We start from the raw sequence: 18,035 nt of genomic DNA on the forward strand, positions 1-18,035 counted from the left end.
CATGCATTGGAGAAGGAAATGGCAACCCACTCCAGTGTTCTTGCCTGGAGAATCCCAGGGACGGGGGAGCCTGGTGGGCTGCCATCTATGGGGTCGCACAGAGTCGGACACGACTGAAGCGACTTAGCAGCAGCAGCAAAATGCACACTTGGGGTATACAGCTCTGGGAATCATGAGAAATGCATACAGTCATGCCTCCACCACCACAAGATACAGAACAGCAACAAAAAAATTCCCTGGTCCCAGAAGTTCAAACCTTCTCCTACTCCTTTTCCTGGGCACCACTGGTGTGTTTTCTGTCCCTACAGTTTTGCCTCATCTTGAATGTCACAAAAGATAGGCTTTAAGACTGGATTCTTCCACTCATTCTCTTGAGATTCGTCCATGTTGTTGTATATGTTAGTTGCTGTTATTCAGTCCCTAAGTCATGTCTGACTCTCTGTGATCCCATGGACTGCAGCATGTCAGGCTTCCCTGTCCTTCACTATCTCCCAGAGTTATTCAAACTCAAGTCCACTAAGTCAGTGATTTCATCGAACAATCTCATCCTCTGTCGTCCCCTAAAGTATAATATTAGTAGCCCATTCCTTTTTATTACTGGGCCAAAGCCCATTGTGTGAATGTGACATGGTTTGTTTAGACATTTACTACTTGAGATTATTTGGGTTATTTCCAGGGTTTGGTTTTATTTGGCAATTATGAGGAAAGAAGCTATAAACATATGCATACAAATTCTTAGAGTTCTTGATTTCTTATTTCATTTGGGTTAATGCCTAGGAGCTAGGTTGTATGGTAAGGCTATGCCATACTGTTTTCCAAAGAGGCTGAAACATTTTGCATTCCCATCAGCAATACGTGAGACTTCCAGATGTTCTGTTTTCCTTGTCAGCAGTTAATAGTTATCAGTTTTTGCTTTCATTTTCAACTGTTAGGCTGTCTAATAGGTGTGCAAAAGTATTGCTTTGTGGTTTTGGTTTAAATCATTACACCCGCAATGACTATGATGTTCATCTTTTCATGAATTTGTTTGCCATCTGAATATTTTCTTTGATGAAAATCTTTTCAAATATTTTGCCCATCTTATTTCATGTTTGTTCTCTTCCTATGGGGAGAAGGCAATGGCACCCCACTCCAGTACTTTTGCCTGGAAAATCCCATGGATGGAGGAGCCTGGTAGGCTGCAGTTCATGGGGTCGCTAAGAGTCAGACACAACTGAGCGACTTCACTTTCACTTTTCACTTTCATGCATTGGAGAAGTAAACGGCAACCCACTCCAGTGTTCTTGCCTGGAGAATCCCAGGGACGGGGGAGCCTGGTGGGCTGCCGTCTATGGGGTCGCACAGAGTCGGACACGACTGAAGCAGCAGTAGCGGCTATTCCTAGGGAGTCTTGAGAGTTCTTTGCATGCTTTGGATAAAAATCTTTTTATCAGATGTATGTTTTGCTAATATTTTTCTACTGGTCTATGACTTGATTTTTAAGCTTTTTTGTTTTAAAACAAAGTTCTCCTTCTGATGTTTCTAGGACTACTACAAAGTGGTTTAATAAGCTTAGGCATCTGAAGTGAAAAGCCCTTATGACCTGTTTACAATTGCAGAAGGGGCTTCCCCATTCTTTCAAAACCCTCACTGACTAACGGCTTCTGGTTAAAAGTAATAACTGGGTTCGTTCAGCCTCTGACATTTTAGGAAGCTGTGCCTGTGTGCACTTCTGAATCTCCTCCCCCGGGGGCTCCTCCTCCCCTCCTCAGAGGATACATTCCCCTCAGCTCCCTCTGCCCTGGTGGCCAGAGCAACGCAGCCCCCGTCTCTAAGTCAGGAGCAGCCTGCCGAGGGGAGGGTGCCAAGAGGACTGAGAGGATGGGGAACTTGCTGCCAAGGGAAGACAGGTGAGTCCAGACTCCCTAAGGGGGAGCAGGAGAGATGGGTTGGGGCAACAGGGCCAGAAAGAGAAAAAGAGGTTTGCTCTTTGGGAGAAGGCAACCAGGTAAGGGATTGACAAGAATGAAGTGCCTACTACATGCCAGGGATCATGTTCAGTTCCTTATTGGTTGGCCTTCTTCCCAGAATCATAGTAACCACCGGTGCAGAACAGCTGAAAGGCAGGACTTTATCAAGGAAGTTCTGTGCAGGCTACTCTAAGAAACAGAGCAACTTTCTGGGGCAGGAAGGGGATACTCTTTTGAGCTCTTAATGCCCCACAAACAGCATAAAAACACCACCACCCTGGTAGCTCGGCTGGCCTGCAATGAAGGAGACCTCAGCCTGATTCCTGGGTCAGGAAAATTCTCTGGAGAAGGGATAGGCTACCCACTCCAGTATTCTTGGGCTTCTCTGGCAGTTCAAATGGTAAAGAATTCGCCTGCAGTGCTACAGACCTGACCACCCACACCAGTATTCTTGGGCTTCCCTAGTGGCTCAGACAGTAAAGAATCTGCCTGCAATTTGGAAGACCTGGTTTTGATCTCTGGGCTGAGAAGATCTCCTGGAAAAGGGAACAGCTACCCACTCCAGTACTCTTGCCTGGAGAATGTCATGGACAGAGGAGCCTGGCAGGCTACAGTCCATGGGGTTGCAAAGAGTCAGACACGACTGAGTGACTTTCACTTCTCTTCACTTCAAAGCTTGAAACAGCAAGCTTTCTGATAGTAAAAGACCTTAGCTGGTATACAATCCTTGCAATGGGTGAGCAGGGGACATTGAAATTGGTAGGGAACTTGGCTTAACTTTTCTAAACCTTAGTTTCATTATTTTAAATGGAATTAGTAGCACAGTACTTACTTTGGAGGATTCTAGTGTGTGTGATGCTAGCACGGTACCTGGTATGTCAGTTCAGTTTAGTTCAGTCGCTCAGTCGTGTCCAACTCTTTGTGACCCCTTGGACTGCAGTATGTCAAGTTTCTCTGTTCATCACCAACTCCCAGAGCTTGCTCAAACTCATAGTACACAGTCAGGTTCAGTAACTAAGAGATACTAGTTAGTTTGACTATCACCTTCATTAACAGCAGCCACTATAAAAATGGCTTCCTTGGTGGCGCAGATGGTAAAATTGACTGCTTGCAATGCTGGAGACCTGAGTTCGATCCCTGGGTTGGGAAGATCCCTTGGAGAAGGAAACGGCAACCTACTCTAGCACTCTTGCCCGGAAAATTCCATGGATGGAGGAACCTTGTAGGCTACAGTCCATGGGGTCGCCAAGAGTCAGACATGACTGAGCGACTTCACTTTCTTCCTTTTTCTTTTACTGTAAAAATTAGTATCACTCTAAACAAAGGAGTCCCTCCAGTACAAAGTGAGATGGTGAAAATCAGTTAGCTGGGGAGGTGGAGGGTGGTCTTTACAGGATTATGTTTGGTGTCCCAGAGCTCAGTTCATGCTACTGAGATCTTGAACGTAGGATCCAAAAAGCTACCTGGCAAAAGGAGTCTTAGCAAAGCCATGGAATGTCTCCTGGCCCTCCATGAGGGTCAGTGTTTTCTAGGACTTCTCTCCAGATACTCCCAACCCTTTGTCAATCTGAAACTCTTGCATTCTTCTATCTGATTATAAATCCCTATTTTTATGTCTAGACGTGAGGTCGTCAAAAGTAGAGACTGTTTCTTATTCATCTTTGAATTTGTGTTTTCTAACATTGTTTCTGACATAGAAGAAGCACTCAATAAATGCTGAATGAATGCTTGTAAACCTAAATAAATGTCTTGAAAATAAAAATAAAATAAAATACCGATATGATGGACAGAAAGTTAAGATTGATGTTACATCTCTAATTTTGTTCTTTAGACCCTTGGTAAGACGGCGAAGGATTGTGACATTAATACATGTTTATTGTAGAAGAAATTGGAGAATAAATAAAATATAAACAAAAAAAGTAAACTGGAAAATTGAAGAACTACTTACAACATTAGAAGTGTTATCTTTATTTTACTGTCTTTATTTATCAGAGATTTGTATTTCTTCATCTATGAAGGGCTAGTATGCCTTCTGCCAATTTTTGTTTTGGATTTTGGTCTACTTTCTTTTATTTATTGTAAAAGATATTTTTACTTGAAGAAATGAGCATTTTTTCATAAATATTACAAAAAAATTATTTTTCCAGTCCATGTGTCTTGTGTTATACAGAATTTTTGTTATTCTTATATATTTAAACATAATTGCATTAAATCTAGAAAGCTTTTTGCTTTCTACCAATTTATGCTTTAAATTATTTCCTCATCCCAAGATAAGACAGATCCACAGTATAATTTTCATAGTTTTATTGCCTTACATTTTAGCATCATACACTTATTATATGATGTCAGATAGAAATACATATTTTTCCACATAATTACTCAGTTGGCCCAGAATCTTCATTTTTATACTGATTGAAAATATCTCCCTTAATATACTCAAAAGTCATATTTACTTGGATCTGATTTTCAACTTCACCCTTACTGCCTGGTTATCATCCAATCAGCACACTCCACCTTTTCTCTCCAGATCAAAATTGTTACAAAAATCCAGGAAATTCCCCCTCCTCAGGCAGAATGGCACCAATTCCCTTCATGAAAGGAGTTCAGAGTCTCAGAGGATGAGTCTGCCAGAAGTAAACTCAGTTTTCCCACTTACTCTCATTTATCTGTCCTCAGACAAGTTGCATAAGCTTTTTCATCTCAGTTTCTTCATGGACAAGACATAGACTCATAATGTCTACCTCATGGATTTATTCTGGGATTAAATGAAATGTAACATAGAAAATGTATCTGTTACTTACACTTAATAAGTACTATGCACAGTAAGTAATGTATATATAAAAACAAGTAGTATTTATAGTTCGTGTGCCTATATATATAGTAAGCACATAGTAAATTGTGCTTAATGTCTAGTTTCTTTTTCTCTATACCCCACACTCCCCACAAATCAAAGGACAGTTACACAGAAACCCAACCCAAACCTTGAGTCAATTTCTTTTCTTTATTTCATTCTTTCCTTCCCTTTTATTGTGTGCTCTCTGCCTCGGTACTTCTTGTGAAAACTGCAGTGTACATGAGACAAGGCCTGGGCCCTTCTCAGTTCCTGAGTGCAGTCCCTGAAACTGAGCTGAGCAGACAGGCCTCTCTGTGCACTGACATTCTCATGGTCATAAGGATGCCTGGATGTTTGGGAACAAATGATTGGGGCCTGGTTATGTACAGCAGTTGTTGGAGAAAATTGGCGGGGGGGAGCTGTTGCAGGGGCAGTGGAGAAGAGGTCGAGTCAAGGACCGATTGGGGTGTTCCATTAACAAATGGAAGGGCAACAAGAGAAAGCCGAGGCAATGCCGGGGTTTTACCCACAAGTAGCAGAAGTGAGGAAAGCTGGAAAAATTATCAAGCAAGGTGGGAAGCCTGGAGAGCAAAGACTTAGCTCATTCTTGATATGCTGAGTTTCAGGTGGCAGCAGAACACTCAAGAGACACCCTGGAACCTGAGAAGTCAAAGCCCCAAACTGAGAATATCCAGGTGAGACCAAATCCAACAGCAATTCTCCCAGGCTTTACCTGTGAAGAATGAAGTGTGTTAGGTCTTGGGCTGCACACACCCCAGAATGGAAGACCTTGCTTCAACCCAACAGCAGTTGTAACAATAGTAAATGCAAAGACAAGACAAAAGACAAAAACACTCTGAACCTTTAGACAGGAGATGAGGCATTTTGCTGGGAACCTGTATAGCCCATAGAACTGGAAAGAAGACCCTTATTTCCTGTTGTCTCTTTATCTGTTAATCTTATGTCCCTTTCTTCTCCAGCCCCATTCTTGCCATTTCATTTTAAGCTCTGAGTTTCTATTTCTGAGGTAACCACATTCCCCACATGGCTACAGTTGTTGAAAGTTTTGTGGCGAGAGACACTTGTGATTACCATGATGCTCTTAAATGCAGTCTTCCTCATCAGTCCCTTCTGATCGGGTCTTTTTCTCCCCTTAATTTTATTTATTTGGCTTTGTTAAGTCTTGGTTGCGGTATGCAAACTATTAGTTGTGGCGTGTGGGATCTAGTTCCCTGGTCAAAGATTGAACCTGGGCCCCCTGTGTTGGGATCACAGAGTCTTAGCCACTGGACCTCTAGGGAAATCCCCTGACCAGGACTTTTGAGTGTCAAGGAATCACTAAAATATGAAATGAGTGTCCCTGAATCCAAGAATCCCAAAGTATGGTAGAGCCAGTTGTTCAGTGGCTTGAAGAGTTATCTGCACTTTTCCCATGGTTTCAGGAGAAGCTTTTGAAAAAGCCACTGCACAGTCAAAGCCTACATAGGCACCCCCCCCTAAAAAGGATGTTTTTCTTCAGTACAAACAAAGGCTCATATATTTGGTGTATATCACTGGACACATGCTAAAGTAATCAGTCCAAATGATGAAACAGACAAGTAGGGCCATGGGCATTATAAGGAGGGAGAAACTGGGCAGACTTCAGGGGCTAGGGAAGCTTTGTGTTAAGAGAGAGGAACCTGGAATTGCTAGCACGTAGCCCACATTGTAGGACTTCCCACATGGCTCATTTGGTAAAGAATTCGCCTGCAATGCATGAGAACCAGGTTTGATCCCTGGCTTGGGAAGATCCCCTGGAGAAGGAAATAGCAACCCACACAGTATTCTTGGCTGGGGAATTCCATGAACAGAGGAGTCTGGCAGGCTATAGTCCATGGCGTTGCAGGAGTCAGACACGACTTAGTGACTAAACCACCACCAGCCCACATTGTAGAGATTCATCTGGTTTCAGAGGAGGTTGTCTGAACCTAGCCTAGACCAAAACTCCAAACTGAAATGCAAAAATACATTGCAGAAAAGTTGACTGGGGGAAATAACCAGTTTAAAAATAGCTTTTGTCCATATTTAACTTTATTTGATCCTTACACTTAGGGCAATATATTTTTGCATTCTAGGCAAGAACACTGAAGTGAGTTGTCATTTCCTTCACCAGGGGATCTTCCCAACCCAGGGATTGAACCCCAGTCACCTGCACCGGCATGTGGATTCTTTACCACTGAGCCACCAGGGAAGCCCTTATATAGCTACCTTGGGGTCAGTAAGGCAGATCTGATGATCTGAGCCAGTTAGAGTTGCTCTGTTCTTAGCTACTCCTTCATTTATCACATACTTATTGAAAATATATTTACTATGTGCCAGACACTGTAGCATATGCTGGCAATCTGTGCCATGATGAACAGACAAATATGATCCCTGACCTTGTGACATTCATGTTCTAGTGTAAGATATAGACCAATGAGCAGACAAATGTTAATACAGTAGTTCAGTCACTCAGTCATGTCCGACTCTTTGTGACCCCATGGACTGCAGCATGCCACACTTCCCTGTCCATCACCAGCTCTCGGAGCTTGCTCAAACTAATGTCCATCAAGTCAGTGATGCCATCCAACCATCTTATCCTCTGTCATCCTCTTCTCCTCCTGCCTTCAATCTCTTCCAGCATCAGGGTCTTTTCCAATGAGTCCATTCTTCACATCAGGTGGCCAAACAACCCAAGTTTCAGCTTCAGCATCAGTCCTTCCGATGAATATTCAGGGCTGATGTCCTTTAGGACGGACTGGTTTGATCTCCTTGCAGTCCAAGGGACTCTCAAGAGTCTTCTCCAACACCACAGTTCAAAAGCATCAGTTCTTCGGTGCTCAGCTTTCTTTATAGCTCAACTCTTACATCCAAACATGACTGCTGGAAAAACCATAGCTTTGACTAGATGGACCTTTGTCGGCAACGTAATGTCTCTGCTTTTTAATATGCTGTTTAGGTTGGGCATAGCTTTTCTTCCAAGGAGCAAGAGTGTTTTAATTTCATGGCTGCAGGTACCATCTGCAGTGATTTTGGAGCCCAAGAAAATAAAGTCTCAAAATTAATAAATATATTAAATATTAATATAAATTAATATTGAATTAATTTAAATAGGAGTATAAATAGGAGAAGTTCAGAGTGCAGCAGGAGCCTATGTAAATATTGCCTAATCCATGCCTAGAAGAAATTTCTAAAATGTCCACACACTTTTACTTAGACTTCCTGGGGATAACTGTGTACCCTTCCTCACAAGAGGCCACATAAATTACTGGAACTGGGGATGAGCAAACCTTTGCTAGGAACACAACAGCAAGTTCCTTCTCTGATTAAGAGTTGATAAGGTCATATTTCCAAAGGTCCAGTTAGTGTCATGCGAGGATGAAGGCATGATAGATGTGTCCAAGTCACCTAGAATGAATAGTCTCTTGGGGGAGGGGAAAAAACACTCTTCCACAGAAATGACAAAGGGAAGGGAGTCACTGTAACAAAGTTGCAGAAACTAAACTTGTGATATGTATCATTTCTTGGGTATTTTAGATGCTCGGACTGCCACATCGCTGAAGCGTGTTTCTGCCTTCCGTGGTGAGTGGAGAACTCTTCAGGGGTTATTTTCTGTAAGTGTAGTTTCACTGTGGTGTTTGCTGTAAGTTACCTGTGAATTTCCCACTGTCTGTGGCCACAGTGGAAGCAGGCACTAACATCTGAGAGTCAGTCAGAGAAAACCACACTTCAAGTTTGGTGAGAAACAGGAACAATAGTCTTATGGGTGGTTACACACCCTTTAAATGGGAAAGCCTCAGAAGCAAGGATGAAACTGGCTACCGAAGTAGAGAAGCCCCTTAATCACACTGCACATCCCAGCGAGCTCCTGGGACAGAGGCACAGAGAAGGCATAGCCAGGATGGTGTATAATTCATTGTCCAAACCAGAAAACTTCTGCAAATGAAAAGGAGGCTAAAAATAGTTTAGGGTCACTAAGTGATTGATAATGACATAACTAAACTGTCTATGCAAACCAGGACGTATGGTCATTCTCCTTTGAGCAGATGTTGCCCTTGTTCCCTGGGATGATAACTGGCTGCCATGATATTTACACTGTGTTTTTCTGAGGGCTCGTGTGGGAGGTGTTGGCTTGCTGGCTTGATTGTTTGTTTGGATATCACAGATTGAGACTGAGGTTGAGATTGTATATAACAATGGCTCCTTAATATAAGAGAAATTGATATTTTGTCAGGAAAGAAAACTCCAAAAATGTTACCTACATCATCACCATAGTTCTCTACTTATAAGTCAATTCCATACCAGCCTGAGAAAAGGGAGAAGGGAGGTAAAAGAGGGAGAGAGAGAAACACAAAGGAGTAGATTCCTACTCAGTCTTGTTTCCAGTTTTCCTTTTTTCCTATCCTCTTATTTCTCTGGCTGAAGGAGGTGTTATAAAAGCCTTATAACTTAAACAAATGAATTAAACATGAGCTTTTATAGTTGAGTATAACTCCCTTTGAGAGTTTCTGAATAATAAAACAACCAATTTATTTTCTTTTTCTTTTACAGGAAAAAAATACACATTTTTGAAGCAAGACAAGATTCCCGAAAGCAAAGTAAGTCATTGCTTTCACATCATTTTTACTTTTGACAGACTTAGCTTTTCTTCTTCCCTCTGCTCCCAAAGCACCTTGGGCATACATCAGGTATAATACTTACACATTTGCTGCCGATTGTCCAATTGCATGTCTATCTCCACCGAACCAGGAGCTCACTGAGGGAAGAACTGACTTGTTGATCTCCATAGCCTTCCAATATCTCCTGAGGTCTGCTGGCTGAAGGAGTTAAATGGGAACAATAAAAGCCAAAAGTGGAGGCACAAGGCACCTGTAAGAAACTGCAAGGAGGCCAGTGCAGGCACAGAGCACACGCAGGAGGAGCAGGACCTTGGGATCAAGTTTCTTGTTAGGATCTTTTCATCTTGAGAGTTACAGGAGGTGCTGAATGGCTTTAAACAAGGGCCAAGTATGATCATATTTGCATTAAAGACGTCACCCAGTCTTCTGTTCAGAGAACGGATAATAGTAGAGAGTGGCATAAATGGATGCTGGAAGACCACCCAGGGACCCAGTGGTGATGGAAGCAGGGTTGCAATGAAGGAAACGAAAGCATTCGAAGGAGAGGGCGGTGAATGACTGGTGTCCCATCTAACTGGGAGATTGGGGACGGGGGGACAAAGTACAGGCAGGAGGACAAGGCCACAGTGTTTCTAAAGAAGAAAAGGAAATGAGTTTTGCTTTTGCCTTCCTGGGTTTAAAGAGGAGAGCCTGGTTCATTCACCTTGAATTTTAAAAACGAGCCCTGTAGGTGTGTAAAAAAAAAATAGTACAGCCCTCCCACCTCTAAGCACTTCACCCAGGGGAGCTGCGGGTGTCAGGAAACCCCAGTCTCAATCAAAGCAAAACAGAAATAGGAATCGACCTCTAATGGTAGAAATAAGACCTCTAATGCCAAAACTCACAGACACTTTTTTTAAAATTCTATTGAAGTTGTTGACTTACAACACCGCTTTAGTTTCAGTTGCATTTATTTTTACACATCAAGATGATCTAGTTCCTCTCTGTCACCATACAGAACTATTAATGCTATAGTTCTAGTCACAGTATTCCCTATACTGCACAGTATGTCCTCATGCCTTATTTATAATTGGATGTTTGTACCTTTTAAGTTCTGTTACCTACTAGCTCGTACCCCCACCTGCTTCCCTCTGGTAACCACCAGTTTGTTCTCTGAATCTATGAGTCTGTTTCTGTTTTATGGTGTTTCTTCATTTGTTTTTATTTCTAGATCTACATACGAATGAAATCATATGATATTTTTCTCTCTTTGACTTCACTCAGCATAATGGCATCTAGATTCATCCATGTTGTTGCAAATGGCAAAATTCCATTCTTTTTATGGCTGAGTAATATTTCCTTGCATATACATATACCACATCTTCCTCATCCATTCATCTATCGAGGAATACTTAGGTTGCTTCCCTATCTTGGCTTTTGTGAATAATGCTGCAATGAACTTTGGGGTGCATATATCTTTTCAAATTAACACTTTTGTTTTATTCATATCAATACTCAGAAGTGGAATTTCTGGATAGTATGATAGTGAAGTGAAGTTGCTCAGTTGTGTCCGACTCTTTGCGACCCCATGGACTGTAGCCTACCAGGCTCCTCTGTCCATGGGATTTTCCAGGCAATAGTACTGGAGTGAGTTGCCAGTTCCTTCTTCAGTGGGGATCTTCCAGACACAGGGATCAAACCCAGGTCTCCTGCATTGCAGACAGACGCTTTACCCTCTGAGCCATCAGGGAAGTCCTTGTATGGTAGTTGCATATTTAATTTTTTTAGGAAACTCCATACTGTTTTCCATAGACACTGCAGCAATTTACAATCCCACCAACAGTGCAAAAAGATTCCCATTTCTCCACATCCTTGACAACAAGTGTTATTTGTTGTCTTTTTAATAACAGCCAGAATGATAGTATCATATTAATATTAGTACCATAGTACTACTATATCAATAGCCTGTTGGTAGTGGTTTTAGTGCTAGGTACTGTCCAACTCTTGGGACCCCAGGGACTGTAGCCTGCCAGGCTCCTCCGTCCATAGGACCTCCCAGGCAAGAATTCTGGAGTTGGTTGTCATTGCCTTCTCCAAGGGATCTTCACAACCCAGGGATCAAACCCGCATCTCCTGCATTGCAGGTGGTCTCCTGCATGACAGGGGGATTCTTTACCACTGAGTCACTAGGAAACCAGCAGCAACATAGTATAGTAATATAGTCTAGTTTGAAATCACTGACCATGATACCTCCAGCTTTGTTTTTTTGCCTCAAGACTGCTTGGCTATTCTGTACCTTTTGTGGTTTCATACAAAATTTAGGATCTTTTATTCTAGTTCTGTGAAAAACAGTTCTTCCAATTCATGAGAACAGTATATCTTTCCATTTTTTGTGTGTCATCTTCAATTTCTTTTATCCATGTCTTATAGCTTTCAGAATACAAAGGTTAGATTTATTCCTAGGTATTTTATTCTTGATACAATTGTAACTAGGATTGTTTTCTTAATTTCTGATAGTTTGCTATTAATGTATAGAAATGCAACAGATTTCTGTGTGCTAATTTTGTATCGTTGCAACATAATGAATTTATCTGTTAGTTATAACAGTTTTTTTGGTAGAATCTTTAGGGTTTTCTATATATAATATTATATCATCTGCAAAGAGTGATAGTTTTATTTTTTCCCTTATAATTTGCATGCCTTTGTCTGTTTTTCTGTTCTGGTTGCTGGGGCTAAACTTCCAGTATTATGTTGAATAAAAGTGGTGAGTGTTGGGCATATTTGTATTGTTTTTGATCGTAAGGGAAAAGACTTCAACTTCTCATCACTGAGCATGATGTTAGCTCTGGGCTTGACATATATGGCCATTATTATACTGAGGTATGTTCCCTCTATATTCAGTTTACTGAGAGTTTTTATCATAAATGGATGTTAAATTTTGTCAAATGCTTTGTTTGTAACTGTTGAGGTGATCATATGATTTTTATCTTTCATTTTGTTTATGTGGTGTATCACATTGATTTGTGTACATTGAATTATCCTTGCATCCCTGGAATAAAGTCCACTTGACCATGGTATATGATCTTTTTAATGTATTACTGAATTTAGTTTCTTAATATTTTGTTGAGGATTTTTATATCTATATTCATCAGGGAAATTGGCCTATATATTTCTTCCTGTGGTATCTTTGTCTGGTTTATGGATCAGGGTAATGCAGACCTTGTAAAATGCATGTGGAAACATTCCTCCATCTTCAATAGTCTGGACTAGTTTGAGAAGGCTAGGTATTAACTCTTCTTTAAATGTTTGATAAAATTCACTTGTGAGGCCATCCGGTCATAGGCTTTTGTTTGTTGGGAGTTATTTTCTTTTATTACTGATACAATTTCTTTACTATTAATTTGTCTGTTCATATTGTCTATTTCTTTCTGATTCAGTCTTGGAAGATTGGATGTTTCTAGGAATTTATCCATCTCTCCAGTTAGTTTTAAGCTGATAGTCACTTAAGCTTGAATGTATTCTAAAAGCACCACATTTTTACCACTCCTCACCTACGGAGTGGTAAATGTTATGTTTTTGTCGTCATATTTCACATTTTTATTCTGTGTATCCCTTAATCTCTTACTGTAGTTGATTTTACTACTTTGGTCTTTTAAGCTTCATACGTGCTTTTTAAGTGGCTGATAAATGGCGTTGCTATATATTTGCCTTTACCAGTGAGATATTTTCTTTTGTATATCATCTTATTTTAAGTTATCATCTTTTCTTCTCTGCTTAAAGAAGATCCTTAAATATTGCCTATAAGGTCAATCTAGTGGTGATAAACTCCTTTACTTTTTGCTTGTCTGGGAAATTTTACCTTTCCTTCAATTCTGAATAATAACCTTGCTAGGTAGAGTTTTCTTGGGTTGTAAGGTTTTTCCTTTCAGTAGTTTAAATATATCATGCCACTCTCCTTGAAAGTTTCTGCTAAAAAACCAGCTGATAGTCTTATAGGCGCTCCCTTGATGTGACTTCCTATTTTTTCTAGCTGCCTTAAAATTCTCTTACTTTTCCATTTTAATTATGATATGTCTTGGTTTGAATCACTTTGGGTTCATCTTGTTGCTTCCTGGACTGGGATACCTGTTTGCCTCCCCAGATTAGGTAAGTTTTCAGCCATTATTTCTTTAAATACATTTTCTGCCTCTTTCTGTCACTCTTCTCCTTCAGGGATCCCTAAAATGTGAATGTTAGTATGCTTGATGTTTTTTTCAGAAGTTCCTTCAACAATCTTCATTTTTTAAAATGGGCACACCTATCTCCAGGGTACAGTGATGCCATGAGGCTTCCATTGAATGCTCTTGTTTGCTTACTGAGCTGGTGTATTTCCCTCTTTGCTGAGTGGCCAGAACCTGCTGGTTTTAAGTATATTGACTTTTTAGCAATCGGCCTGCTTTTGTTTGTTTCTGTCACTGTTCTCAAAAATGGTTTAGTTTGAGAGTTTCCTTTTCTGTAGAACTATTCTTGAGCACCAGCTTCTACTCCACCATCATCCCCTGTCACCTATAGCAGAAATAGCCTTCCTCTGCCTTGTGGGTCTCTCTTAGGTCCTTGTCTGCCTCCTATGCTAGCCTATGAGCGACTTGAGGACAGGATCTGTCTCTGATTTTTTTTCTCCCTAATTCTTGGTACACAGTAGGCATGCCCTGGTGGCTCAGTCAGTAAAGAATCTGCCTACAGTGCAAGAGATTACCTGCAATGCAGGAGACCCAGGTTCAATCCATGGGTTGGGAAGATCCCCTGGAGAAGGAAATGGCAACCTGCTCCTATATTCTTGCCTGGGAAATTCCATGAACAGAGAAGCCTGGCAGGCTACAGTCCATAGGGTCACAAGAGTCAGACACGACTGACTAATCACCACCACCGGGCACGCAATGAATTTTGGGTAAGGAAGGACAGAGAAGGAAAGGAGTGAGAAAGGGAGGGACGTGTGATTTCCTGTCCAAAACCCACTGAATGTCTTTCCTTCCACTTAGCCTCTCAGCACAGCTTTGAGTGTTTCTTGTTTAGATGACCCTGTTGCTCCCCAGGGATGTGTTGAAGATCAGGATAGCCCAAGAAGGGCTACCCTAGCTGTACCTTGGTTTTCTGGTTGCTTATCTTTCAGTGCCCCTCTTCTCCCCTCCCAGAAATCTCCCCATGACCTGAAATTCATTAAGTGTATTTTCTTTCTCCAGATGAAGAAACGTCATCTGCTCCCATCCAGGTAATGCAAACATCTCTGAGACTTTTTCTGAGATGACAGTAGAAATGTAGGCACTTTAGGTAGCAGGAGAAGACCTCCAAGACCCCTTATGACCTTAATATTGAATCCTTTAGATGCCAGTGCTTATGAGTCCAGGGACATATGCAGAATCTGGTAGCAGAAGCTATGACCACTTCGGTTGCACAATTTATTGAAAGGAACTTATATTTATTGAGCATTTAGTTTATGCCAGGCAGTTTATGCCAGTTTATGTGGGCTGAATGCTTCACATGTATCATCTCATGTAATTGTCACAACAACACTGTAAAATTGGTACTATTATTTTCCTACCCATTTTATAGAAGGATTAAGTGATATTCCCTCAAAGCCAGACAGCTGACAAGATGGCAGGAGCATGGATCAAAAACAAGTCTTTCTTCCAAACCCATACTCCTTCTCCTGTCCCTTGCTGTTTTGCTGTTTATCTCCTGAAATTTCACTGAAGGAGACCTTCTCTTGAGTGAATTCTCCTTTAATAATGCAAATATCTCTAGAGTGGGTGGTTAAATATCATAATCCAAGCATTTTAAGCTGTCTTTAGATTGTTCTCTTATACAAGGATGGATGCCCTCACGGTCTTGAGACTTTGGGAATTATATAGGGAGGTCACTCTGAGACATGGGGAAGAGAGGACATGCCTGAGTAGGCTGAATTCTCTGAGTAGCATGGGAAGTCTGGCAGCTTGGGCTAGTGGTTGGGGTGGGGCAGCCATTTAAGAAAAATAAACAAGAGGTGAAGGGGAAGTGGTCAAGGAGGACAGACTTTGCCCGAGGCTGAGCCTGTGTTGAGATGAAGTAGAAGGAGAATGACAAGAGGCCAAGTCTTAATGCTGGCTCTCTTTTACCCAGCAAGAGAATGGTGACCATGGCTCCTCGGAGGATCTGTGCTACACCCTCATCAATCACAGCGTCCTCGGGAAAAGGCCGTCGGGAATCTCTGCTGAGGAATCTTATGAGAACGTTTCCCTGGAGGCTGAAAGGCCCAGAGCATCACTGGGAGGAACCGAGACTGAGTACTCACTGCTTCGTGTGCCCTCCACCCCTAAGCACCCATCCTCCCCAGAGGACGAGTATGAACTTCTCATGCCCAACAGAATCTTCCCTCACTCCCTGAAACAGCCACATCCACTTGCGCCCCCTTCTCAGGCTCAGTTTTCTCATTTCTAATGAAGCGACTGGACCAGCACTTAATTTGTTGTTGTTGCTCAGTCACTCGGTCGTGTTCGACTCTTTGCCACTCCATGGACTGAAGCATGCCAGGGTTCCCTGTTCCTCACCATGTCCCGGAGCTTGTTCAAACTCTTGTCCATTGAGTCCGTGATGCCATCCAACCATCTCATCCTCCGTCGTCCCCTTCTCCTCCTGCCTTCAATCTTTCTCTGCCTCAGGGTCTGTTCTAATGAGTCAGATCTTTGTATCAGGTGGCCAAAGTATTGGAGCTTCAGCCTCAGAATCAGTCCCTCCAATGAATATTCAGGATTGATTTCTTGTAGGATTGACTGGTTTGATCTCCTTGCAGTCCAAGGGACTCCCAAGAGTCTTCTCCGACACAATTCAAAGGCATCAATTCCTCGGCACTCAGCCTTCTTTATGGTCCAACTCTCACATCCATACATGACTACTGAAAAAACCATAGCTTTGACTATACGGATCTTTGTTGGCAAAGTAATGTCTCTGCTTTTTAATATGCTGTCTAGGTTTGTCATGGCTTTTCTTCCAAGGAGCAAGCGTGTTTTAATTTCATGGCTGCGGTCACCCTCTGCAGTGATTTTGGAGCCCAAGAAAATAAAGTCTGTCACTGTTTCCAGCAATTAATCCCAGCAAACAAACCCGTGAGTGGGGAACTTTGGTTGAAGCAGGTCTGGGTGACAGCACTTTCAGCTTATCTCCCCCTGCTCCCAACACACACATAACAGCTCTTTCAATGGAGGTCCCTGTAGAAAGTGGTTTGCAAACCTCAAAGCCTCCTAAATCCTCCTCGATGTCCAACATCCTAAGATCACCCAACTATCCCGAATACTCACTCTTTGAGAAGGATGTGACCATCTTTGGTTCTACGTGGCTTGGGATATGGGCCATTCTACTCAGTGGTGGGAGGGACTCCCTGGTCCCCTGCTCCTTTGTTCAGGTTCTTCTTACAAAATGTCTGTGTGATTGTGCTCTGAAGTCACAGGGAAGATTCACCCCTCATATTAAAAGCCCCCAGGGATGGGGGAGCCTGGTAGGCTACCATCTATGGGGTTGCACAGAGTCGGACACGACTGAAGCGACTTAGCAGCAGCATGTTACCCAAAGGGCAACCTCATTCCACATATGTCTGTGTACCCAACTCCTCGCTTATAACCTTCCAAGTAGGTGCCCATGGCATTCCTCTCACTCCATGCCTCTAAGCAGTGTCCTTTGCCGTGGGGGAGGGGAAGGAGAGAGTGGAATGAATTGGGAGAGTAATAATGACATATATACACTACCATGTGTAAAGCAGATAGCTAGCGGGGCCCTGCTGTAAGTGCAGGGAGCTCAGCTTGACGCTCTGTGATGACCTAGAGGGCTGGGACGGCAGCGGGGAGGAGGCTCAAGAGGGAAGGGATATATGTATATATACAGCTGATTCACGTTGTCCAGCAGAAATGGACACAACATTGTAAAGCAACTGTACTATAATAAAAAATAAATGTATATTAAAAAAATAATAATAAGTGTGTCCTTTGCAGAGTGTCTTTGACTCATTGACCCTGGTGCCTTGGTTGGTTAAATTGGTAAGTTCCAGGCCAGATTTTTATATATACTTTAATCCATATTTTTTAACTTTGTATTTCTCCCTAGAATCTTAGGAAAAATCATAGCATCAGAGAAAGACAGACTAGAAAGGTCATTGGAGATCCTTTAATTCCACTATCTTTTTTTGGCCCAGAAACGATAAACTAGCTCACTGAACGCTGCAAGTGAGTGGCAGAACTTTACCTAGAGCCTGATTTCCTGGCTTCCACTTTGGTGCTCTTCCAATATACTACACAGAAGGGCTCTACTATACTGTATGTGTGTTATATACTATGTCATGTATAAACTATGAATAAAGTGTCACACTGGAAAAATCACACACACACACACACACCTTCTCTAATGAGCATGTCTCCCTCTGTCTCAATTATTTACTTTCTCTTCTTTCTTTTAGTGTTTCTAGAATTATGCCCAGCCCTTAAAACAGGGTCAGCATACTATGGCCCACAGGCCAAATCTGGCTGACTTGCTATCCTGGTAAATAAAAGCTTGGCAGCTCACAGCCTGCTCATTTATCTATGCACTCGCTGTGGCTTCTCAACTTCTGGAGAGCTGAATTGTTGTAATTCACAC

At 42.0% G+C, this 18,035-nt stretch overlaps 1 protein-coding gene across 1 annotated transcript; it reads left to right on the forward strand.

Moving 5' to 3' along the window:
- Positions 1–1,566: 1,566 nt before the first annotated feature.
- Positions 1,567–17,377, forward strand: GCSAM (germinal center associated signaling and motility). The gene is made up of 6 exons (XM_086406909.1): positions 1,567–1,889; positions 5,409–5,477; positions 8,338–8,382; positions 9,352–9,398; positions 14,618–14,646; positions 15,534–17,377. The coding sequence occupies exons 1-6, from the start codon at positions 1,861–1,863 to the stop codon at positions 15,849–15,851; spliced, it is 537 nt and encodes a 178-aa protein (XP_086263035.1). The 5' UTR covers positions 1,567–1,860; the 3' UTR covers positions 15,852–17,377.
- The last annotated feature ends 658 nt before the right edge of the window (positions 17,378–18,035 follow it).

The sequence above is a fragment of the Bos grunniens genome, chromosome 1, assembly GCF_055505025.1.
Source record: "Bos grunniens cultivar Pamir isolate PY7600 chromosome 1, Bosgru_T2T1.0, whole genome shotgun sequence".
In the NCBI taxonomy this organism is placed as follows: domain Eukaryota; kingdom Metazoa; phylum Chordata; class Mammalia; order Artiodactyla; family Bovidae; genus Bos; species Bos grunniens.